The sequence below is a fragment of the Oncorhynchus clarkii genome, chromosome 5 (assembly GCF_045791955.1).
Source record: "Oncorhynchus clarkii lewisi isolate Uvic-CL-2024 chromosome 5, UVic_Ocla_1.0, whole genome shotgun sequence".
Classification (NCBI taxonomy): Eukaryota; Metazoa; Chordata; class Actinopteri; order Salmoniformes; family Salmonidae; genus Oncorhynchus; species Oncorhynchus clarkii.
Window position 1 is genome coordinate 17,044,004 of NC_092151.1, and position 26,990 is coordinate 17,070,993.

The 26,990-nt window shown below is 44.4% G+C and overlaps 1 protein-coding gene across 1 annotated transcript; it reads right to left on the reverse strand.

Annotated features, from left to right (window-relative positions):
• Positions 1-351: 351 nt before the first annotated feature.
• On the reverse strand, positions 352-18,630 carry LOC139409643 (uncharacterized). The gene is made up of 3 exons (XM_071155063.1): positions 18,613-18,630; positions 17,240-17,578; positions 352-2,640 (listed from the first exon to the last, which is right to left on the reverse strand). The coding sequence occupies exons 1-3, from the start codon at positions 18,628-18,630 to the stop codon at positions 352-354; spliced, it is 2,646 nt and encodes an 881-aa protein (XP_071011164.1).
• Positions 18,631-26,990: the final 8,360 nt, after the last annotated feature.

The following is a 26,990-nucleotide window of genomic DNA, read 5'->3' on the forward strand; positions in this document are numbered from 1 at the left end:
TAGTGTGGAGGCGGTGTGGAGGCGGTGTGGAGGCGGTGTGGGGGCGGTGTGGGGACAGTGTGTAGGCAGTGTGGAGGTAGTGTGGAGGCCCTGTGGAGGCCCTGTGGAGGCGGTGTGGAGGCGGTGTGGGGACAGTGTGTAGGCAGTGTGGAGGTAGTGTGGAGGTAGTGTGGAGGTCGTGTGGAGGTGGTGTGGAGGCGGTGTGGGGACAGTGTGTAGGCAGTGTGGAGGTAGTGTGGAGGCCGTGTGGAGGCGGTGTGGAGGCGGTGTGGGGACAGTGTGTAGGCAGTGTGGAGGTAGTGTGGAGGCCGTGTGGAGGCGGTGTGGAGGCGGTGTGGGGGCGGTGTGGGGTCATTGTGGAGGTAGTGTGGAGGTCGTGTGGGGGCAGTGTGGAGGCCGTGGGGAGGCCGTGGGGAGGCGGTGTGGGGGCAGTGTGGAGGCAGTGTGGAGGTAGTGTGGAGGCCGTGTGGAGGCGGTGTGGAGGCTGTGTGTCGGCGGTGTGGGGTCATTGTGGAGGTAGTGTGGAGGCCGTGTGGAGGCGGTGTGGGGACAGTGTGTAGGCAGTGTGGAGGTAGTGTGGAGGCCGTGTGGAGGCGGTGTGGAGGCGGTGTGGGGGCGGTGTAGGGGCGGTGTGGGGACAGTGTGTAGGCAGTGTGGAGGCCGTGTGGAGGCCGTGTGGAGGCGATGTGGAGGCGGTGTGGGGGCGATTTGGAGGCTGTGTGGAGGCGGTGTGGAGGCAGTGTGGAGGTAGTGTGGAGGCCGTGTGGAGGTGGTGTGGGGGCGATTTGGAGTCCGTGTGGAGGTGGTGTGGAGGTGGTGTGGGGGCGATTTGGAGGCCGTGTGGAGGTGGTGTGGGGGCGATTTGGAGGCCGTGTGGAGGCGGTGTGGAGGTGGTGTGGAGGTAGTGTGGGGGCCGTGTGGAGGCGGTGTGGAGGCCGTGTGGAGGCGGTGTGGAGGCCGTGTGGAGGCGGTGTGGAGGCGGTGTGGAGGTAGTGTGGAGGTAGTGTGGAGGTGGTGTGGAGGCGGTGTGGAGGTAGTGTGGAGGTAGTGTGGAGGTGGTGTGGAGGCCGTGTGGGGGCAGTGTGGAGGCCGTGGGGAGGCCGTGGGGAGGCGGTGTGGGGGCAGTGTGGAGGCAGTGTGGAGGTAGTGTGGAGGTCGTGTGGAGGCGGTGTGGAGGCGGTGTGGGGGCGGTGTGGGGTCATTGTGGAGGTAGTGTGGAGGCCGTGTGGAGGCGGTGTGGGGACAGTGTGTAGGCAGTGTGGAGGTAGTGTGGAGGCGGTGTGGAGGCGGTGTGGAGGCGGTGTGGGGGCGGTGTGGGGACAGTGTGTAGGCAGTGTGGAGGTAGTGTGGAGGCCCTGTGGAGGCGGTGTGGGGACAGTGTGTAGGCAGTGTGGAGGTAGTGTGGAGGTAGTGTGGAGGTCGTGTGGAGGTGGTGTGGAGGCGGTGTGGGGACAGTGTGTAGGCAGTGTGGAGGTAGTGTGGAGGCCGTGTGGAGGCGGTGTGGAGGCGGTGTGGGGACAGTGTGTAGGCAGTGTGGAGGTAGTGTGGAGGCCGTGTGGAGGCCGTGTGGAGGCGGTGTGGGGGCGGTGTGGGGTCATTGTGGAGGTAGTGTGGAGGTCGTGTGGGGGCAGTGTGGAGGCCGTGGGGAGGCCGTGGGGAGGCGGTGTGGGGGCAGTGTGGAGGCAGTGTGGAGGTAGTGTGGAGGCCGTGTGGAGGCGGTGTGGAGGCTGTGTGTCGGCGGTGTGGGGTCATTGTGGAGGTAGTGTGGAGGCCGTGTGGAGGCGGTGTGGGGACAGTGTGTAGGCAGTGTGGAGGTAGTGTGGAGGCCGTGTGGAGGCGGTGTGGAGGCGGTGTGGGGGCGGTGTAGGGGCGGTGTGGGGACAGTGTGTAGGCAGTGTGGAGGCCGTGTGGAGGCCGTGTGGAGGCGATGTGGAGGCGGTGTGGGGGCGATTTGGAGGCTGTGTGGAGGCGGTGTGGAGGCAGTGTGGAGGTAGTGTGGAGGCCGTGTGGAGGTGGTGTGGGGGCGATTTGGAGTCCGTGTGGAGGTGGTGTGGAGGTGGTGTGGGGGCGATTTGGAGGCCGTGTGGAGGTGGTGTGGGGGCGATTTGGAGGCCGTGTGGAGGCGGTGTGGAGGTGGTGTGGAGGTAGTGTGGGGGCCGTGTGGAGGCGGTGTGGAGGCCGTGTGGAGGCGGTGTGGAGGCCGTGTGGAGGCGGTGTGGAGGCGGTGTGGAGGTAGTGTGGAGGTAGTGTGGAGGTGGTGTGGAGGCGGTGTGGAGGTAGTGTGGAGGTAGTGTGGAGGTGGTGTGGAGGTGGTGTGGAGGTAGTGTGGAGGCCGTGTGGAGGTAGTGTGGAGGCGGTGTGGAGGCGGTGTGGAGGTAGTGTGGAGGTAGTGTGGAGGCCGTGTGGAGGCGGTGTGGAGGCGGTGTGGAGGCGGTGTGGAGGCGGTGTGGGGGCAGTGTGGAGGTGGTGTGGAGGTGGTGTGGAGGCGGTGTGGAGGCAGTGTGGAGGCCGTGTGGAGGCCGTGTTGAGGCGGTGTGGAGGTAGTGTGGAGGTTGTGTGGAGGCGGTGTGGAGGTAGTGTGGAGGTAGTGGTATCACCCTGACATCTGATAACAGTCTTTATTTCCTTTTCATGTCCTTTCTTTTTATTAGATCACACAAAGTCTCGGATTAAAACAACTCAGGCATTCAGATTCAAACACCTTTTCAGTCACAACCTTACATACTATTGTCAGAGTGCGTCTCAAATGGCACCCTGTTCCCTATATAGTGCACTAGATTTGGGCCCATAGGATGTCTCAGTCTGCCCTTGCTGACTGACTTATGATCTTCACAGTGACTGAAGTGGTCTGAAGGTTCCAAGGGCGAAAGTTCCACAATAAAACCTGTTCACGTTGTTGAATATGATATCAGCTACACACTTGAATGCCTTTGCACGGCTGTCCTTCTGTTCTATGTTAAGTATAATGCATCAGGTATGGATAAAAAGAATAAAGCAGCATTCTGAGGGGACATAATGTCAGGTTGTTTTTACGTCATCATCACTAAACATCTCTCTCTCTCTCTCCTCTTACCCAACACCACTCCAGTAGGAAGTTAGTCAGCACTCTCCCTGACATGATGCATTTGATCCCAAAGCTGAGAAATGCACTTATAAAGAGAGGTGTGTGTGTGTGTGTGTGTGTGTGTGTGTGTGTGTGTGTGTGTGTGTGTGTGTGTGTGTGTGTGTGTGTGTGTGTGTGTGTGTGTGTGTGTGTGTGTGTGTGTGTGTGTGTGTGTGTGTGTGTGTGTGTGTTATATCTCAAAAGAGATAAGGGAAAGTATATTCAATAAATAAATGTGTGACACCCATAAAGGGAATATGGAGCAGCAAAGTTGTTTGGTGAGGAATGACCTGAGGAAATATGAACTAGCAGGATGCTGGATAATGGGGAAAAAAGCACTGAATGAAATCAGATACTATCAGACAAAACCTCAGATAAAAGTCCCTTCTCCATTCCACTGTTGGTTATCCTTAGAGACACACAGTGCTCTGTTTCACTGAAGCAAGCAGCCATAGAATAGGAAGGACAAAAAAATCTCACACCGCAGCTCTCACTTTTCTATCTTGCCCTTGGTCTTTCTGACTCGCTTTCTCTGTTTCTGTCCCTGTCTGTCTTTTTCTCTGTCTGTCTGTCTTTTTCTCTGTCTGTCTGTCTTTTTCTCTGTCTGTCTGTCTGTCTGTCTGTCTGTCCGTCTGTCTGTCTGTCTGTCTGTCTGTCTGTCTGTCTGTCTGTCTGTCTGTCTGTCTGTCTGTCTGTCTGTCTCCCCAGCTTTTGCATGTGTGTTGTGTGTCTGTGTCTGTCTGTGTGTGTGTGTGTGTGTGTGTGTGTGTGTGTGTGTGTGTGTGTGTGTGTGTGTGTGTGTGTGTGTGTGTGTGTGTGTGTGTGTGTGTGTGTGTGTGTGTGTGTGTGTGTGTGTGCCCTCATTGCGTCAAACACTTCCTCTCACTCGCCACAGACCAGTTGACCAACACCAGGGTTATCAAATTGTTAAGAGGAGGTGGAGCCCTCACAGGTCTTTCAGAGAGGAGACGCAGTGTGCTCTTCCAGGCCAACTGTACTATACGTCCATTTACTGTAACAGGGGGTGGGGACTTCCATACCACACGTACCGTTGTCTTCCTATTCTGCACCACACAGTACTATACCATACTTTCTGTTCCCTTCCTATACATCCTGAGAGAGAATACACAGTGTGCTTCTCCACTTCTGCCCTATGATGTCTGCTCTGCACCACACTGTACTGAACCATATACAATTCCCTTTCTCTCCCTCTCTCTTCCCTGGACACTTTTCCAGGCCCGCTGGCTTTGACACGCTTGAATGCTGATGCCTGGGTGAGATGTGATGGACATGCATTCTGATGTTAAGGCTCTTTTCACTCTCTCTGAAGAGGAGAGGAGGACAGGCTACAGAAATCACACCTGGAACAAGTGACATCTCCATGCAACATTACAAATGAGGTGTCATCTCCATGCAATATTACCAATAAGGTGTCATCTCCATGCAATATTACAAATGAGGTGTCATCTCCATGCAATATTACAAATGAGGTGTCATCTCCATGCAATATTACAAATGATGAGTCATCTCCATGCAATATTACAAATGAGGTGTCATCTCCATGCAATATTACAAATGATGAGTCATCTCCATGCAATATTACAAATGAGGTGTCATCTCCATGCAATATTACAAATGATGAGTCATCTCCATGCAATATTACAAATGAGGTGTCATCTCCATGCAATATTACAAATGATGAGTCATCTCCATGCAATATTACAAATGAGGTGTCATCTCCATGTCATATTACCAATGAGGTGTCATCTCCATGTAATATTACAAATCAGGTGTCATCTCCATGCAATATTACAAATCAGGTGTCATCTCCATGTAATATTACCAATCAGGTGTCATCTCCATGCAATATTACTAATGAGGTGTCATCTCCATGTAATATTATAAATGAGGTGTCATCTCCATGCAATATTACAAATGAGGTGTCATCTCCATGTAATATTACAAATCAGGTGTCATCTCCATGTAATATCACCAATGAGGTGTCATCTCCATGCAATATAACCAATGAGGTGTCATCTCCATGCAATATTACAAATGATGAGTCATCTCCATGCAATATTACAAATGAGGTGTCATCTCCATGTAATATTACCAATGAGGTGTCATCTCCATGCAATATTACAAATGAGGTATCATCTCCATGCAATATTACAAATGAGGTGTCATCTCCATGTAATATTACAAATGAGGTGTCATCTCCATGCAATATTACAAATGAGATGTCATCTCCATGTAATATTACAAATGAGGTGTCATCTCCATGCAATATTACAAATGAGGTGTCATCTCCATGTAATATTATAAATCAGGTGTCATCTCCATGTAATATTACCAATGAGGTGTCATCTCCATGCAATATTACAAATGAGGTGTCATCTCCATGCAATATTACAAATGAGGTGTCATCTCCATGTAATATTACAAATCAGGTGTCATCTCCATGTAATATTACCAATGAGGTGTCATCTCCATGCAATATTACCAATGAGGTGTCATCTCCATGCAATATTACAAATGATGAGTCATCTCCATGCAATATTACAAATGAGGTGTCATCTCCATGCAATATTACAAATGATGTGTCATCTCCATGCAATATTACCAATGAGGTGTCATCTCCATGCAATATTACAAATGATGAGTCATCTCCATGTAATATTACCAATGAGGAGTCATCTCCATGCAATATTACAAATGATGAGTCATCTCCATGTAATATTACAAATGATGAGTCATCTCCATGCAATATTACAAATGATGAGTCATCTCCATGCAATATTACAAATCAGGTGTCATTTCCATGTAATATTACAAATGATGAGTCATCTCCATGCAATATTACAAATGCGGTGTCATCTCCATGCAATATTACAAATGAGGTGTCATCTCCATGCAATATTACAAATGATGAGTCATCTCCATGCAATATTACAAATGAGGTGTCATCTCCATGTAATATTACCAATGAGGTGTCATCTCCATGCAATATTACAAATGAGGTATCATCTCCATGCAATATTACAAATGATGAGTCATCTCCATGTAATATTACAAATGAGGTGTCATCTCCATGCAATATTACAAATGAGGTGTCATCTCCATGTAATATTACAAATGAGGTGTCATCTCCATGCAATATTACAAATGAGGTGTCATCTCCATGTAATATTACAAATCAGGTGTCATCTCCATGTAATATTACCAATGAGGTGTCATCTCCATGCAATATTACAAATGAGGTGTCATCTCCATGCAATATTACAAATGAGGTGTCATCTCCATGTAATATTACAAATCAGGTGTCATCTCCATGTAATATTACCAATGAGGTGTCATCTCCATGCAATATTACAAATGATGTGTCATCTCCATGCAATATTACCAATGAGGTGTCATCTCCATGCAATATTACAAATGATGAGTCATCTCCATGTAATATTACCAATGATGAGTCATCTCCATGCAATATTACAAATGATGAGTCATCTCCATGTAATATTACAAATGATGAGTCATCTCCATGCAATATTACAAATGATGAGTCATCTCCATGCAATATTACAAATCAGGTGTCATCTCCATGTAATATTACAAATGATGAGTCATCTCCATGCAATATTACAAATGATGAGTCATCTCCATGCAATATTACAAATGAGGTGTCATCTCCATGCAATATTACAAATGATGAGTCATCTCCATGCAATATTACAAATGAGGTGTCATCTCCATGCAATATTACAAATGATGAGTCATCTCCATGCAATATTACAAATGAGGTGTCATCTCCATGCAATATTACAAATTATGAGTCATCTCCATGCAATATTACAAATGAGGTGTCATCTCCATGCAATATTACAAATGATGAGTCATCTCCATGCAATATTACAAATGAGGTGTCATCTCCATGTAATATTACCAATGAGGTGTCATCTCCATGTAATATTACAAATCAGGTGTCATCTCCATGCAATATTACAAATCAGGTGTCATCTCCATGTAATATTACCAATCAGGTGTCATCTCCATGCAATATTACAAATGAGGTGTCATCTCCATGTAATTTTACAAATCAGGTGTCATCTCCATGTAATATTACCAATGAGGTGTCATCTCCATGCAATATTACCAATGAGGTGTCATCTCCATGCAATATTACCAATGAGGTGTCCTCTCCATGCAATATTACAAATGAGGTGTCATCTCCATGCAATATTACCAATGAGGTGTCCTCTCCATGCAATATTACAAATGAGGTGTCATCTCCATGCAATATTACAAATGCGGTGTCATCTCCATGCAATATTACAAATGAGGTGTCATCTCCATGCAATATTACCAATGAGGTGTCATCTCCATGCAATATTACCAATGATGTGTCATCTCCATGCAATATTACAAATGAGGTGTCATCTCCATGCAATATTACAAATGAGGTGTCATCTCCATGCAATATTACCAATGATGTGTCATTATATAAAAGGGCCTTCATAAAACATCTAGCATCTGGAATTTAATTCTATTGCCTCCTGATTATAATGGAGGTTTACAGCAGTAAATGAGTGGATTGAAATAGATGCAGGGTCCCATGTATTGTAATAAACTGGTCCTCCTAGTGGGTAGCTTTAATCTAAAAACCATGTTGGCTCAAAAGCTCTATGAATCATGTTAACTCAAAAACTATGTGATTCAAATTAAAGTGTTAATAAAATATTACTGTTTTCAATTATAAGCGGTCTATGTTCCGCTAGATGATTTGGGGGATGAGGGAAAATAGATCTACTGATGTTTATCCAAATAAAGAGAGGGATTGATGATAGAAGTCTGACGATGAGAACCGCTGATTCACTTTGGGGCCTTTTATGCTACTTTTATGTAATTTCCGTAAAGGGGAATATCACAAAAACTATATTTTGGTAAATGTTTCGTTAGTCCACTGTTGACAAAATGTTTTTCATGTCAGAAGTCAAGTTGTCAAGATATTGGACTTTTAAGAAGAAAAGTGTCTCCAGCCACGTCATCATGATGATGCGTTTTGCATCATATGATAACGAGTGAAGTTCCCCTTGAAAAATGAGAACAACGGCAAATACTTTGTATGAACACAACATAGTGTCCCTGAACATTCAGCAAAAAATGTTCCATCATGATGTCTGGTTTGCTACATTTATATGTTTAAAATCAAATCAAATTGTATTAGTCACATGTGCCGAACACAACAGGTGAAATGCTCCTTACAGTAGACCTTACAGTGAAATGCTCCTTACAGTTGACCTTACAGTGAAATGCTCCTTACAGTAGACCTTACAGTGAAATGCTCCTTACAGTAGACCTTACAGTGAAATGCTCCTTACAGTAGACCTTACAGTGAAATGCTCCTTACAGTAGACCTTACAGTGAAATGCTTACTTACGAGCCCCTAACCAACAATGCAGTAAAAATACAAAATAAAAAATAGGAATAAGAAATAAAAAGTAACAAGTAATTAAAGAGCAGCAGTAAAATAACAATAGCGAGACTATATACAGGGGGGTACCGGTACAGAGTCAATGTGCGGGGGCACCGGTAGAGTTATTAAAGTGACAATGCATAGATGATAACAACAGAGTGCAGCAGCGGTGTAAAAGGGGGGGGGGGGGCAATGCAAATAGTCTGTGTAGCCATTTGATTAGATGTTCAGGAGTCTTATGGCTTGGGGGGTAGAAGCTGTTTAGAAGCCTCTTGGACCTAGACTTGGCGCTCTGGTACCGCTTGCCGTGCGGCAGCACCCTATGACTAGGGTGGCTGGAGTTGTTGACAATTTTTAGGACCTTCCTCTGACACTGCCCGGTATAGAGATCCTGGATGGTAGGAAGTTTGGCCCCAGGGATTTACTGGGCCGTACACACTACCCTCTGTAGTGCCTTGCGGTCGAAGGCTGAGCAATTGCATACCAGGCAGTGATGCAGCCAGTCAGGATGCCCTCGATGGTGCAACAGTAGAACCTTTTGAGGATCTGAGGACCCAAGTCTCTTTTTGCCACTGTTGTATGTCACTTCTAGTAACAGTAAGTGATTTCTCTCTTAATGAAAGTTATCTTGGAGAATGTCATGTAGCATTGCACTAGGTCATGGTCTAAGCCATTGAGATACATCTATCTGTATTATGTACGTGATTTATCTGGTAAAAGCTTTTTTCCTTTGCTGACAGGTGTGTAAAATTGAGCACACAGCCATGCAATCTCAGTAGAATGACTTTACTGAAGAGCACAGTGACTTTCAAAGTGGCACCGTCATAGGATGCCACCTTTCCAACAAGCCAGTTCATCATCTTTTTTGCCCTGCTAGAGCTGCTGTAAGTGCTGTTATTTTGAAGTGGAAATGTCTTGGAGCAATAATGGCTGAGCCGCAAAGTGGTAGGCCACACAAGCTTACGGTACCGCCGAGTGCTGAAAAAATTGTCTGTCTTCGGTTGCAACACTCACTACCGAGTTCCAAATTGACTAGTCGGGAGCATCATTAAATGTGTCTCCATGACCGAGCATCCTAAGCTCACCATGCGCAATGCTAAACATCAGCTGGAATGGAGTAAATCTTGCCGCTATTGGACTTGCATTCTCTGGAGTGATGAATCACGCTTCACCATCTGGCAGTCTGGGTTTGGCAGATGCCAGGAGAACGCTACCTGTGCCACCATAGTGCCAACTGTAAAGTTTTGTGGAGGAGGAATAATGGTCTGATTCTGTTTTTCATGGTTCGGGCTAGGCCCCTTAGTTCCAGTTAAGGAAAATCTTAACGTTACAGCATACAATGACATTCTAGATAATTCTGTGCTTCCAACTTTGTGGCAACAGTTTGGGGAAGGACTTTTCCTGTTTCAGCATGACAATGCCCCGGTGCACAAAGTGAGGTCCATACAGAAATAGTTTGTCGAGATTGGTGTGGAAGAAGTTGACTGGCCTGCACAGAGCCCTGACCTCAACCCCATCAAATACCTTTGGAATGAATTGGAACATCAACTGCGAGCCAGGCCTAATCGCCCAACATCAGTGCCCGACCTTACTCATGCTCCTGTGGCTGAACAGAAGCCCCCGTTGTAATGTTTCAAATCTAGTGGAAAGCCTTCCCAGAAGAGTGGAGGCTGTTATAGTAGCAAAGGGGAGCAACTCCATATTAATGCCCATTATTTTTGGAATGAGATGTCAGATGAGCAGGTGTCCACATACTTTTTGTAATGTAGTGTATGTCATGATATTTTGGAAAAGTGTTTATTTCCAGCAAGTATATTTTATGTGTTTTGTTTCTGTAACTAGCTTGACTGGCTAGCCATTTCGGTCTGTGTAGCTAGCTGAACCCGAAGACATGACATCACTTTTTTTCTGATTGAAGCAGATAGAGTGCCTTCAGAAAGTATTCAGACTCCTTGACTTTTTCCACATTTTGTTACGTTACAGCCTTATTCTAAAATGGATTAAATACATACAAATCCTCAGCAATCTACACACAGTAACCCATATTGAAAATGGATAAACAGGTTTTTAGACATTTTTGCAAATTTATTACAAATTTAAAAAAGAAATACCTTATTTACATAAGTATTCAGACCCTTTGCTATAAGATGTTCCTACAACTTGATTGGAGTCCACCTGTGGTAAATTCAATTGATTGGACATGATAGGAAAGCCACACACCTGTCTATATAAGGTTCCACTGTTGACAGCGCATGTCAGCGCAAAAACCAAGCCATGAGGTTTAATGAATTGTCCGTAGAGCTCAGAGACAGGATTGTGTCAAGGCACAGATCTGGGGAAGGGTAGCAAATATTTCTGCAGCATTAAAGGTCCTCAAGAACATAGTGGCCTCCATCATTCTTAAATTGAAGAAGCTTGGAACCACCAAGACTCTTCCTGGAGCTGGCCGCCCGGCCGAACTGAACAATCGGGGGAGAATGGCCTTGGTCAGGGAGGTGACCAAGAATCCAATGGTCACTCTGACAGAGCTCCACAGTTCCTCTGTGGAGATGGGAGAACCTTGCAGCAGGACAACAACCCTAAGCACACAGCCAAGACAAACCAGGAGTGGCTTCTGATTGTCTTTGAGTGACCCAGCCAGAGCCTGGACTTGAACCCGATCTAACATCTCTGTAGAGACCTGAAAATAGCAGCGACGCTCCCCATCTAACCTGACAGAGCTTGAGAGGATCTTCAGAGAAAAATGAGAGAAACTCCCCAAATACAGGTGTGCCAAGATTGTAGAGCAGCGTTTCTTAAAGTATGGGTCGCGACGTAAATGTATCATTATTTCATTAATTACTGGAATTGATTTGGCCAAGTGCAACTGCGCTCTCGGTTCAGTGCACTCTCTGCTTATCAGTGGTCTCTGCACATTTTGGCAGCTGCGCAAGTGGGAGTGAGAGAGGTAGAGGGAGATGCCCATATGCTTCGCTGTTTAACTGATTATTTTCTGCAGTTTTCTTGAAAATCACTCTGTGACCCACACGCTGCAGCGCTGTCTTTCAAGCCACTGACTTGTTATACCCAGTCCCACTCGTCATCACTCACCGCTGTCATGAAGTGGACTCATGCTAGCCACAAGTTCTGACTGACCTCAGTCGTCATGAAACGCAAATACAGTGATGACTTTTTGTCTCTTTCATACAAACTTTAAGAAATAACGAGGAGCGTCCACAATGTGTTTTGTGTGGGGAAGTGCTTAGTAATGAGTCTCTCAAAACAAACAAATTAGTAAAACGACACGTTTTATCCAGGCACAACATGACGGTAAACCCAGGGAGTTCTTTCAGAACAGGGCAGATTGCTTCCGGAAACAGTACTTCGAAAGTGGAAAAGTAAGTCAACTAGCAATTCATTGTTGTAATTTTATAACAGGTGATGAGGTGATAAGCAGAAATAAAGGAGTACTATCTCTCATAGAAGTAGATGTGAATTTCTCTTTCAAACCATCCCCTGGTCTTGTAATGTTACACAGCTAATAGCTAACATTAGCCAAAGCAAGTGTCGTGTCTTTGGCTATGCCAGATTAAGTGATATGACATGCTATTCTATCAAATAATTTCTCCATAATTAATATTACCTGATTGAGCTCATCATGTAAATGTAATTAACTAGAGAGTTGGGGCACCACAAAATAATATTTATAGAGCTGTTATCTTCCGAATAAACTCTTCAAGACCTAGTAATATTTTACATCAATAGCAGTCAATATTAATCGTCATCTTAATTCAGTCTCATCTGAAAGTTGTAAATTCTTGGTTATCTGCACGAACCCTGGCTAACAAGTTGAATCAGCAATACAAAATGGGGTTTAATTATTTATTTACTAAATACCTAACTAATCACACAGAATTACACATGCACATAATTAAATCATAACTTGATTACAAATTACGTCATAAAGGAAAACGTCCCTAGCGGGCGGAACAGATATGACAGCTTGTTACACAAAAGAAAAGGGCTGGGTTTGAGTGAAAGAGCGGGAAGACTGAGGAACAAAGGGCGATGCTGTGCTATCGTAAATACAGTATCTTATGCATTCTAAATTACCGCCCATGTTCATATAGCCTAGGGGCTATAGAGCTTCTTATCTGTCATGTGTTGGAGTTGAGTTGCTCTGTTACACAAACACTTACATTTTTCTTTACAGTTAAGTTGCCCTGGTCATGTCAGTATACAGAAACTTTTATTATGAACTAATGGCATGTTGCCTTGCTACCTTGCAGATAAGCCAAGGACGAGGACAGATGAGAACAGCAGCAGCCAGGGACAACTGGTAGGGAAGAGGATGATTTAGAAGACCCAGACACAGGCCCAAAGCAAGTTAAGCTACCCTAGTATCCCCTTGACCATTTTGGATTGCGAAACTAGTGGGAGACACACCAGACAAGACACAGAGACAGCAACAGAATAATAGGTGATGGAGAGAGACACCAGACAAGACACAGAGACAGCAACAGAAGAATATGATATGATGGATAGAGACATCAGAAGAACAGAACAGGCCATAAGAAAAAGTGGACAAAGGAGACTCAGACAGCAACTGACAAGACACAGAGAAAGTGACAGAAGAGGGCAGATAGAGAAATAACAGTTAAAAAAATAATCATTTAACCTTTATTTAACTATGCAAGTCAGTTAAGAACAAATTCTTATTTACAATGACGGCCTACCAAAAGGCAAAAGGCCTCCTGCTGGGACGGGGGCCTGGGATACATTTTTTAAATAAAATGCAATATAAATATAGGACAAAACACACATCACAACAAGAGAGACACCACAACACTAGAAAAGAGAGACCTAAGACAACAACATAGCAAGGCAGCAACACAACATAACAACAACATGGTAGCAACACAACATGGTACAAACATTATTGGGCACAGTCAACAGCACAAAGGTCAAGAAGGTAGAGATAACAATACATCACACAAAGCAGCCACAACTGTCAGTAAGAGTGTCCATGATTGAGTCTTTGAATGAAGAGATTGAGATGAAACTGTCCAGTTTGAGTGTTTGTTGCAGCTCGTTCCAGTCGCTAGCTGCAGCGAAATGAAAAGAGGAGCGACCCAGGGATGTGTGTGCTTTGGGGACCTTTAACAGAATGTGATTGGCAGAACGGGTGTTGTATGTGGAGGAAGAGGGCTGCAGTAGATATCTCAGATAAGGGGGAGTGAGGCTTAAGAAGCATCAACCAGTGGGTCTTGCGACGGGTATACAGAGATGACCAGTTTACGAAGGAGTATAGAGTGCAGTGATGTGTCCTATAATGAGCATTGGTGGCAAATCTGATGGCAGAATGGTAAAGAACATCTAGCCGCTCGAGAGCACCCTTACCTGCCAATCTATAAATTATTTATCCGTAATCTAGCATGGGTCGGATGGTCATCTGAATCAGGGTTAGTTTGGCAGCTGGGGTGAAAGAGGAACGATTATGATAGAGGAAACCAAGTCTAGATTTAACTTTAGGTGGGTTGAGCACACATTAGATTGTATTACTTCAAGCTGCTCTACAGATTCAAATTTGTTGTATTTATTAGCAAAAATGATAGCAGATGAAATACAGAGTGAAAAAGTAAAAACATGGTTTACAAAGAATTTGCAGGTGAGGTGAAAAAGCCTGTAATATTACTGTTAAAACAATTGTTTACTGCCGCAAAGTACACATCAGGGTCATATCGGTTGTTCCAAAATGTGAGGTGTGATGTTGCATGCAGAATGGTTTGCCACAGTGACTTAAAAATACTAAATACTCAAGTTGTACATCTGATGTACAACACATTGACAAAACAGTTGAGGTACAAATAAATAGTTTTTCTGAATCAAAATAATTACACAAACATAGTGGAGACACCACACAATGGTTGTGTAAACATTTTTGTGCAGAGTGACTCTCCGTTGAATCAAAAATATGCTGTGCATCAGTTGTAAAACCTCAGTGTACAGTCCACTGTGAGGTGTAAAGTAATTGAATGGTTTAGATCGTGAATCGTTTGCATACAAAATGGTGTAGATACAGGGCGGTTTATATAGAAGATGGTTTAGATACAGGACAGTTTGGATACAGGGCGGTTTGGATACAGGTCAGTTTGGATACAGGGTGGCTTAGATACAGGAGGGTTTGGATAAAGGATGGTTTGGATACAGGATGGTTTGGATACAGGACAGTTTGGATAAAGGATGGTTTGGATACAGGAGGGTTTGGATACAGGATGGATTGGATACAGGATGGTTTGGATACAAGATGGTTTGGATACAGGAGGGTTTGGATACAGGAGGGTTTAGATAATGGACAGTTTGGCAAAGTGACAGAAGATCCGGTCAGGAGGAGGGTTTTATAACCTCTATTTCCAGGTATACTTGGCTGACTGTATGCAGAGACATAAAAATGTTATCCACGAGTTTATATGTCTCTGGGTAAGCAAAAAAAAACTTGAAAGGTCTCTGGTTCGAATACCCAGAAAAATCGGAGAAATCTGAGAACTCGAGAAAGGCACTTTGCTCCAGGGGCCCTGTACTACTATGGCTGACCCTGTAAAACAACATATTTCACTGAACCTACCTACCCAGTGTCTCCTAAAAATCTCAAATTACCTGGTAGAACTGATACAATTAAGTGAATCATAGGGGTCTTATAACTTATTCCATTCTACAGGAATTTGTTTTGGCTCATGTCTCTTTATATTCATTTATACTTGGGGCTATATAGCATCTTATCTGCCATGTTTGGAGTTGTGTTTCTCTGTTATGCAAAGACTTGAATGTTTCTTTACAGTTGAGTTGCCCTGGTCATGTCAGTATACAGTAATTTATTCGGACTCCCAATCATGGCCGGATGTGATACAGCCTGGATTTGAACGAGGGACTCTAGTTACGTCTCTTGCAATGAGATGCAGTGCCTTAGACTGCTGCGCCACTCAGGAGCCCAGACATGTTGTTCCTCTTCCATCCTACCTTGCAGAGGAGCTACAGAAGAGGACGGATGAGAACAGCAGGCCAGTGGAGCATTTAGAAAAGCAGCAGCCAGGGACAACTGGTAGGGAAGATGTTGGTGACCCAGACACAGGCCCAAAACAAGTTAAGCTATCCCAGTATCCCCTTGACCATTTTGGATTGCAAAACTGGTGGGAAACACACCAGACAAGACACAGAGACAGCAACAGAAGAATATGTGATGGAGAGAGACACCAGACAAGACACAGAGACAGCAACAGAAGAATATGTGATGGAGAGAGACACCAGACCTGACACAGAGACAGCAACAGAAGAATAGGTGATGGAAAGAGACACAACAGACAAGACACAAGTTGCTAAGTGATATAGAGGTTTTTGGCAATACACTGTAGATGTATGTGTTCCATCGAAGAGAGTAGAGAGTGTTCCAGAGTAGAGCGATCCACAATACCTACTGTAACTGAATTCTGTTAGTGTCTGCTGTGTCAGGTGGGAAGAGGTACCTGAAAAAAGCCTAGTCTCTCAATGTTCTAATCTCTCAATGTTCATCTCAAAGTGCACCAAACTCATGCTTTTAGCTGTTGAAATTCCTTATTTTTTGTCTGGGGAGGATGCCCCCAGACTCCCCTACTGGCTTTGAGCTAAGCCACGGGGTGTCTTCAAATCCCCAAAATGCCCCTGGCATCTGGTGGTTTGTTTAACATAATGTACCAACAACCAAGGAGTGAAACCAAACTTCTCCTGATATTATGCTATTATCCTTAACTATTATCAATAACAACCCCATTAGCTGAATATTTTACTGTGATCGTTTAATGACAAAACAGAGTGGGATACATTTGCTTTAATTAAGGCTTAGTTTAATCTAAAAAGACTACACAATTTCAGACACTTTCTGAGCCACACTTGGGACAAAGGATTTCACGAAGAAAAGAGCACTCAGTCTAGGCAGCCATTTTCCAAATTGGCAAAACACTGTATGGTGATGTGTAGCTTCTATAATGCTTCAGATAAATAATAAAAGACAGTATTACACTTAAGAATCGATTGAACACTACTCTACTTCTATGTGGAATAGTGTGTTGTATTTTCAGAGTAGAACATAAAATGGACAGCATTTAAAATATTCCAAAGGTTCCATTTCAATTCACCATCAAAACCAGAACCAAAAACAAATGGTTGATATACACTGCTACAGGGCTCCCCAACTGGCAGCCCGAGGGTCAAACTAGTTTTATCTGGCCCCCCAAGTGTTCCCACGCTTTATAGAGAGATACGTGATTGTATACATGTGTCAACAAGATTTTAAATGCTTATGTTTTAGTCAAATTGGACATCTGTTTGGTCTTCTTGCAGTCCATTTTCAGTCTATAAATTATTTGTAATTATCTTCCGGCTCTCCGACCATCCGCTCAAGAAAAAATCGCCTGCAGCTGAATCTAGTTGAATATGCACGACTACATTGTGAAAATGTGTTGCTCTTTTCAACTGCAAACAAAACACTTTTTTTTGCCTTTAAAAGACACAACCATTGATAATTTGTTTGATTTATTCCATGATTTAATATGTGTAGATCACTTTACTCCTTTTAGCAGTGGAGTAGCGCAGTTTCTCTACGCCGCCCACTAGGACCGAGCAAGTTCTTTTTACTGGGAAAAACAGCTAACATCTTTCAATTCTACAAATTTTGCCATGAGGCATCGCGGAGGGGGCTGCATGGGCTGTGGGGCCTGTAGGTGCTGTAGGGGCTGCGGGGCCTGTAGGTGCTGTAGGGGTTGCAGGGCCTGTGGGTGCTGTAGGGGTTGCGGGGCCTGTGGTTGCTGTAGGGGCTGCGGGGCCTGTGGGTGCTGTAGGGGCTGCAGGGCCTGTAGGTGCTGTAGGGGCTGCGGGGCCTGTAGGTGCTGTAGGGGCTGCGGGGCCTGTGGGTGCTGTAGGGGTTGCAGGGCCTGTGGTTGCTGTAGGCGCTGTGGGGCCTGTGGGTGCTGTACTCCACTGTATCTTAGCTCCTAGTGTAGAAAAGGGCCTCAAAGTGCACATCAGGGTCATATCAGTTGTTACAAAACCCTGTGAGGTGTGATGTTGAATGCAGAATGACTTGGATAGAGAATGGTTTGGCACAGAGACTTTACCCCATGCACTCTTTGTTGTACAACTGATGTATAACATATTTGACAAAACAGTTGTGATACAAAGGAATTGTTTTTCTTTATCAAAATAATTACACAAACATAGTGGAGACACCAAACAATGGTTTTGTAAACATTTTTGTGCAGACTAGCAGACTAACTCTCCATTGAATCACAAATGCACTGTGCATCAGTTGTAAAACCTAAATGTGTACAGGCCACTGTGAGGTGTAATGTAGTAGAGTGGTTTGGATGAATTATATTTTGGAAACAGGATGGTTTGGATACAGGATGGTTTAGATACAGAATGGTTTGGATACAGGAGATATTAGATACAATATGGTTTGGACACAGGATAGTTTAGATACAGGATGGTTTGGATACAAGATGGTTTGGATACAGGATGGTTTGGATAAAGAATGGTTTGGATACAAGATGGTTTGGATACAGGATGGTTTGGATAAAGAATGGTTTGGATACAAGATGGTTTGGATACAGGATGGTTTGGATAAAGAATGGTTTGGATACAGGAGATATTAGATACAATATGGTTTGGACACAGGATAGTTTAGATACAGGATGGTTTGGATACAAGATGGTTTGGATACAGGATGGTTTGGATAAAGAATGGTTTGGATACAAGATGGTTTGGATACAGGATGGTTTGGATAAAGAATGGTTTGGATACAAGATGGTTTGGATACAAGATGGTTTAGATACAGGACAGTTTGGCACAGTGACAGGTCACACAGAGAAACAGAGGGGAACAGAGAACGAAGAGGGGATGTTTTGGGATAGTTGCAGTAAAGGAAGAGAATGTGCTCAATTATAAATCCTCTTGTGTTTTGAGATAAGCATATTGTTACAGTATAATCCCCTTCTAAAGGGAAACTGCGATACATACACAAGCGTACCTGTAGACTTCCAGTCATTGCGCTAATGCTAGACATCATTTGCATGCGAAACTACCTTTAACTTCCTTCATACTGCACGCAGAAACATGCAAATGGTATCACAAGTTTGTCTGTCTCTGGTAAGTTGACTTTTTTTATCTCGCAGTATCCCTTTAAACACCTACTATATCATGGTGAGACAACTGTTTCCACATAATGAACTAGAGCACTACGTTCCTTTTTTCTTCTTTTGTATTCTATTTTACTCTGTGATTGTACCACAATCAGACTGAGTCATCTACAGCATGATTATCTGTAAAAGCATATGTGAAAGAATCTGAAACTAATTTAACGTGAGACTTTTTGTGGACTTTATCAGCAACATTCCTACATGGCAATCTGAGAGACATATATATTGATTCAGCTGGGGCACTGTGTTTCTCTAGGTATAGTAGAGCCAGTGGGAAATCTGTGGTGGAATCAGACATAATCAGTCTAACCTTATCAGAGGGATAGATGGAGGGAAGTAGGGAGGGAGTGAGAGGGAGAGAATGAGGGAGAGTAAGAGAGAGAGAGAGAGAGAGTAAGGGAGAGAGAATGGGAGAGTAAGAGAGAGAGAGAGAGGAGAGAGAGAGAGAGATTGAGTGAGAGTAAGAGAGAGAGAGGGAGAATGAGGGAGAGTAAGAGAGAGAGAGAGAGAGAGAGAGAGAGAGAGAGAGAGAGAGAGTAAGAGAGAGAGAGAGAGAGAGAGAGAGAGAGAGAGAGAGAGAGAGAGAGAGAGAATGCAGGAGAGTAACCTGCCCTGCATCTCATTTTCCTTCTTAACTTCATATGCATTATCTCCATAAAAAAAAAAAACTGAAACAGCTGGAATCTAGAGCTATAATCATTATGCTTAAATCTATGTACAAAAAATATTTATATTTTTCTGCATATCTAAGCATACCTCTTGAGCTGTCTGTATCCTGGTGGTTCTTTTTTTAATAAAGAAACAAAATATGCTTCTCTGCATCACTCCAAAATGTTGATAAAAGATTAGAAGGAATGTGAGTCTTATTCGGTACATTTAGTTATCGCTTGCTTTTCTACCAACCTACCAACCTTGCCAGCAGGTCATACTGCAGCACACCTTGCGGACTGCCGCAGAATTCAATGGCGTGTTACATGCCGAACTCCACCATTTACGGTCGGCTCTCACCCACCATGGAACTGTGATTGGCCACCATGAGGCACGGATGCAGAAATTATCGGATGATTTAAGAACTCTTGTGTTTGCTCTGCAGACAGAACAGACGGGAGCAACATCTGCTGTGGCTGTTCCTAATCCTCCACTCCCTACCAGCTCAACATCTTCCTCTCTTCGGGAGCCTCCTCTCCTGGCACCGGAGCGCTATGAGGGGCATCCTGGGAGGTGTCGTGGGTTCCTGCTCCTCTCTGGTCTTCGAGCTGCAGGCATCAACGTTTTCAACCAAGTGTTCCAGTGTGGCATACGTCATCTCCTTGCTCTCAGGACGGCTCTGGCCCGGGTCATGGCCATATGGGAGCAGCAATCAGACATTTGTTTTAATTGTCAAAGCAGGCAGGAATGCTGCTCAAAGACTAATTTCAGGGGCCTTCCGGGTGGCGCAGTGGTTAAGGGTGCTGTACTGCAGCGCCAGCTGCGCCACCAGAGATTCTGGGTTCGCGCCCAGGCTCAGTCGTAACCGGCCGCGACCGAGAGGTCCGTGGGGCGACGCACAATTGGCCTAGCGTCGTCCGGGGTAAGGAGGGTTTGGCCGGTAGGGATATCTTTGTCTCATCGCGCACCAGCGACTCCTGTGGCGGGCCAGCCGCAGTGCGTGCTAACCAAGGTTGCCAGATGCACGGTGTTTCCTCCGACACATTGGTGCGGCTGGCTTCCGGGTTGGAGGGCGCTGTGTTAAGAAGCAGTGCGGCTTCGTCTGGAGAGAGCAAGACCGTACGGGAGTTGTAGCGATGAGACAAGATAGTAGCCACTAAACAATTGGATACCACGAAATTGGGGAGGAAAAGGGGTTAAAAAAAATTAAAATAAAAAAAAATAAATAAAATACTAATTTCAGCCGGAGCGTATGAGATTACACTATTGACTTTCAGACGCTCGCCGCTGAGAGCGGTTGTAATACAGAGGCACTTCACTCAGCCTTTCTGAACGGACTCAGCGAGAATCTCAAGAATGAACTGGCTTCCCGGGACATTGGACATTCCTTCTTTCATAGACTCTGGGGCTACCGGCTGTTTTCTGGATCGCACATTAGCTCGACACCACGGGCTGCCTCTCACTAAGCTGGACATTCCATTGTCAGTCACTGCGCTTGATGATCAATCCCTAGGGTCTGGGAAGGTGAAGCAACTCACCATGCCTATTCAGCTATGAGTTCTGGATTACCATGCGGACCTTATCCACTCACATCTCCTTCCTGGGGTACATTGTGTCTCAAGGCTGTGTACGGATGGATTCCCAAAAGGTAGAAGTGGTGGTCAACTGGCCGCGGCCCAGCACTGTCAAGCAAGTCCAGCGTTTTTGGGGTTTTGTTAACTTCTAGATTTGTGAGAGACTTTAGTTCTGTGGCTACGCCATTGACAGGGCTAACCAAGGGCTCGGCTGGGCATGCAAGCTGGACCTCTGCTGCTGAGAGGGCATTCCCGGACCTGAAATGTCGGTTTTCTTCTACACCCATTCTAGTTCATGCAGAGCCTTCTCTTCCCTTCGTGGTAGAGGCGGATGCCTCTGACATTGGCGTTGGTGCGGTTCTGTCTAAAAACCAAAAGCTTCATCCCTATGCCTTCCAGACTTCTCACTCCAGTGGAGAGGAACTATGATGTCGGCAATCGGGAGCTGCTTGCAGTCAAACTGGCTTTGGAGGAGTGGCGGCACTGGTTGGAGGGTTCGGAACATCCTTTTACGGTTTGGACGGACCACTAAAACATAACCTACATTCAGGAGGCTAAAAGCCTCAATCGCCGACATGCTCATTGGGCTCTCTTCTTCACTTGGTTCAGATTCATGTTATCCTACCGCCCAGGGTCTAAGAACGTGAAGCCGGATGCTCTGTCTTGCCAGTTCCCCAACTCCAGTGAGGATCGGCCGCTTGGGATCCATCATCCTTAAGTCGCTCATCCTCACAACAGTGTCCTGGGGTATAGAGACTGTAGTGAGGGAGGCGCACATCCTCAGAGGGCCACACTGTCATCCTGGTCATTGTGGATAGCTTTTCCATGGCGGCACATTTCGTTCCACTGCCTAAGCTTCCATGTGCCCAAGAGACTGCTCAGCTAGTTATTCAGTATGTTTTCCACCTTCACGATCTTCCTCTGGACATTGTCTCTGACCTGGGCCCCCAGTTTGCCTCCAGATTCTGGAGGGCGTTCTGTACTCTTCTGGGGTAATCAGCCGGAGCGGGTGAACCAGGATCTGGAGGCCGCCTTGCGGTGCAGTGTGTCCACCAACCCCACCACTTGGAGTCAGCATCGTCCCTGGGTGGAGTACGCACACAAAACTCTCCAGTATTCCTCCACCGGCCTGTCACCATTCTAGGGGTTGTGCGGGTACCAGCCTCCTCTGTTTCCAGATCAGGAGATTGAAGTGGTGGTTCCATCCGCTCAACATCTCATCTTTTGTTGCCGCCGGACTGGAAGAGGGCTCGTTCAGCGCTCCTGAGGTCCTCTGCCCGGGCTCAACGACAGGCCAACCGTCATCTCCGTTCTCACCATCTCCTGCGTCCAGGCCAGATGGTCTGGTTGTCTGCTAGGGATCTGCATCTATGCGTGGAATCTAGGAAGTTGGCACCCCAGAACGTTGGGTCATTCAAGGTTCTACAGTGCATCAATCCAGTGGCCTATCGCCTTCGTCTTCCCTGGCCCATGAGGGTTCACCCCACCTTCCACATCTCCAGACAAGCCGGTGGTGTTCAATCCTCTGGTTCCGGCCACTCGGCCTCCAACTCCGCCTCGCAGGATAGCAGGACAGCCATTCTACACTGTGCGACACATCCTCTCCAGTCACCATTTCCAGCATGGGACTCAATATCTCGTGGACTGGGAGGTTTACGGTCCTGAGGAGCGATCCTGGGTTCCGGCTCCGGACATTCTGGACCCCGGACTCATTTGGGAGTTCCGTCGCCTCTCTGCTACCCTTAGTGGAACGTCAGGAGCCATTCATTGGGACCATAACCCCCCAAGGGAACGTCAGGAGCCATTCCCTTAGGTTACCGCTGGAGGGCACCCTTGCCTTGTCTTCTAGTTTCCAGGTTACCCTAATTATTACTTATTGGTTTCACCTGGTTTTGATTACCTTCTCTGTTCACCTAATTGCCTTGCTATTTAGGTTCCTTTGTTGCTTGTATCTGTGCTTAGGTCTTATGTTTTGTTCAGTGCACTCTTGTGCTGTTGCCTTGTTTTTGTCAAGACTTTAAGTACCTTTACCTCTGCTTGCTGTGTTTCTCTGTGACGAGATTCAAGTTTGTACATGCATCAGTGTAACAAGGTGTAGACCTTACAGTGAAATGCTCCTTACAGTAGACCTTACAGTGAAATGCTCCTTACAGTAGACTTTACAGTGAAATGCTTACTTATGAGCCCCTAACCAACAATGCAGTTAAAACTTATATGGATAAGAATACGAAATTAAAGTAGCAAGTAATTAAAGAGCAGCAGTAAAATAACAATAGCGAGACTATATACCGGTACAGAGTCAATGTGCGGTGACACCGGTTAGTTGAGGTAATATGTACATATAGGTAGAGTTACAGTATTAATGTGACTGTGCATAGATGATAACAACAGAGAATAGCAGCGGTGTACAAGCACCGAATACGTCAAGGGGTATGTAGGCACTGTATGTAGACATTGGATTGATGCTGGAGATAATAAATATGAGGTTGAAAAGTAGCGGAGTTGCCATTTAGTACTGTTCTCGGATTCATGTTATGCACTTACGACCGTTGAAATCACTGATGCATTGAAACTTTATTTTTTCAGGTTGAAGGACAAATAAATAAATACAGGACAATAAGGGGAGGTTTAAAATCACAATGCTGCACAGAGTACCAGAATGTACCTTCACACGCCCTATGGTTCGTGACTGATGTACTTGATTTTGACATACACTGTAGCTATATGTGTTTATCATATTTATCATAAGGCTGTTGTTTTGTATTTTACTATATATAATGACGATTTACGTCATCTATGGAACCATTATTTTTTAACTTATTTGCCGTCTATATAATGAAATAAGATGCTACTATATCCGTAAACACACAATTTTGATTGTTAAAGTCTAATTTCTCCATTGGGTTGCTGATAAGCAGATGCCCAAATAAAGGAATCAGAATGAATTACACATTGTGGAAAGGAGATCCAAGCTATATAGCCACATATAGAAGCACCCGCCTGCTGCATTCATGATTTACTATGTCAATGGTGTTGTGAGTTCACATTAAAGTTGCATTAGCCTACCAGGAACAGGGTTTGAGAGTCCTGGCCTATGTGATGAGAGCTAAACACATGCCTGTGAACAGATGGGGAGGTGCAGGCTGCACTGCCTTAGCCTTGTAGCAAGTGATTTACCTTTCAACGAGGCACAGTATGTGGAGAATTAAGAACAACAACAATAACAACTGTAACAGCAGCAAACATGCAGAGTACTTTGCTAGGTTTGATTAAGCATTAGCAGGCACCGGTGGATGTGATTTGGCAATGTGCCATAGGAGGGCCGTGAGTGTGTAATCCTGCAGGATTAGTTGGAAGACAGACAAAGATGGGAAGGGAGAGGGATAAAGGAGAGAGAGAGGGAGAGGGAGGCAGAGTGGGAGAGAGAGCAGCAGAGAGAGAGAGAGAGAGGCAGAGAGGGAGAGAGAGAGATAGTGGAGAGAGGCAGAGAGAGAGCGAGAGAGATAACAGAGAGAGGCAGAGAGAACGAGAGAGAGGAGAGAGAGAATGAGTGAGAATGAGAGAGAGAAAGAAGGAGAGGGCAAGTCTCAGGGTTTTCATTGACAGCGTATACCGTATACCTTCCATGTTCATCCATTAGGATTAAAAACATCTGTGGATTAAAAAGGTTTGCACATTTATTTTTGACATTTGTTTCATCCCCTTGTTTCATCCGTAGTCTGGTCTGTTTATTTTGGAATTAGGTATTATTTAAATAGAAAATTTACAGAATCCATTAGCTTAGCTAAGATGGCTGGAATCGCTACAGGGTTTACTGAACTGAACAGCCACACTTAACATGCCATAGATCTTATACAAGTGTAGCTGCCAGTTTATTACCCTGTAACAGAACCATATAATACCGTTAGTAGGCTATAAGTAGACTAGGTGTGCAATTATGCAGTAGCACTTCACTTCACTTTCCAAAAATGGTAAGTGCTACTACAGTAGGTTCAGTAATTATAATGCTCTGTGCCATTCCTGTGAAATGTGTTGCCAACAACAAGGGCAATGTGGTGAATTCCATGTCTAAATGTGGTGGAGTCCTTGTTGAATAGACAATAATACAACTTTATTGAGTCCCAGGGGGGCATTAAGATGGAATTACTTTTATACTACTTCTGAATATGACTACTAGCCAAAACTCAGACAAGGATGATGAAACTCTAGGAACTATTTGAGCTCTCTAAAACCCAATTGACTCCATACTCCTCTTATAAATATCCAGCACAGTCCAAATCTCACAGCAGACTTGTTATACTATTCACTATTCTCTATGTTTCATCTCCAGACATAGCATATAGTAGATTCCTGGATTTTGCTAGTGAACAGAACATTGATATATTGAAAAAGTGATGTGAAACTGATAAGTGAAAATTAATTTCATGGTGAATTACAAGTCCCTCAAATCATACATTCGTCCACAAACTCACTGACTCAACAACTTCTTTTCCATGTAGATTTATAACATGTTTATTTTGAAGCCACAATGTTCTCCTCCATTAGCAATGATAAGCTCATACAGAGTACAAAGCATTTACGCAGAAGCCCAGTAACACAACATAACAACCCACATGTAAAAGTTTACAGTTTACTATAGAATACTACAGTACTTACTATAGAATTCTGTGGTAAACTGTAGAATACTATACTACACACTATAGTATACCTCGAGCATGTGTAGTACTTACTATATATAGAATGTTGTAGTATACTGTAGAGTAAATACTACATTATACTGCAGACCACAAAAACACCACAGCAAAAAATATAGTAATGTTCACAAAAACACTAGTCTGCAAAACACTTTAATAGTACAGTAATATCCGCAAAAACACTACAGTAATTACTATAGTATACATTCAAGTATTTTATTTGCACATACACTGCCCATTAACCCATATCCCAATGTGTGCCACCCATACGAAACCTACATGCCAAGTATAGACCATATAATGTGTTTCCTACAGTTTATTAAAAAAAGAGCAGAAGCTCTGAATCCTACATACGTGTTATGGAAAATCTGCTCTTTGAGTATTTTGTCCAGTAGGTTTCCTCAAAGACAAAGCCACCACTGCTATGTCAATGATATAACAAAAGCAGTATTGTAAATACTACTGTAATGTCTGCAAAAACACTAGAGTAAATACTACAGTACTTTAGTCTGCATAAACACTACAGTGAATACTACAGTAAAGTCCGCAAAACCACTACAGTGAATACTAAACTGTTTTTTCATGTGGGAACACACGCCTTTGACATCTTCAAAATTAAATCATTTTTAACTGATTTATTACGATTACTTAGCAGCTGTAAACACTTCAAATGATTGTACAATCTCAGAGGCTGGGTGGACTCATCTTCAACCGATAAGCTGAGGTATTTATTTTTTATGTTACACATTTCTTGAACCGGACAATCACAACACCGCTATTGTGACAACACTTCATGACAAATCACAGCCCTGTCAGTTTCATGACAACAACAGACAACCTATCATAACATTTGATGACATTTGATGACATTTGATGACAAACCCTGTTCCTGTCACGCTCTGACCTTAGATATCTCTGTTTTCTTTATATTTTGGTTAGGTCAGGGTGTGACGAGGGTGGGTATACTAGTTTTTGTATTGTCTAGGTTTTTGTATGTCTAGGGGTTTTGTAGGTCTAGGTAATTTGTATGTCTATGGTGGCCTGATATTGTTCCCAAGCAGAGTCAGCTGTTTATCGTTGTCTCTGATTGGGGATCATATTTAGGTAGCCATTTTCCTTTTTGTGTTTGTGGGTTCTTGTCTATGTGTAGTTGCCTGTTAGCACTCATTTGTATAGCGTCACATGTCGTTTTGTTTTTTTGGTTGGTTTGTTCTGTGTTCATCCTTATAAAGAATGTACGCATACCACGCTGCGACTTGGTCCGATTCATATGACGAACGGGACAGTTCCTGT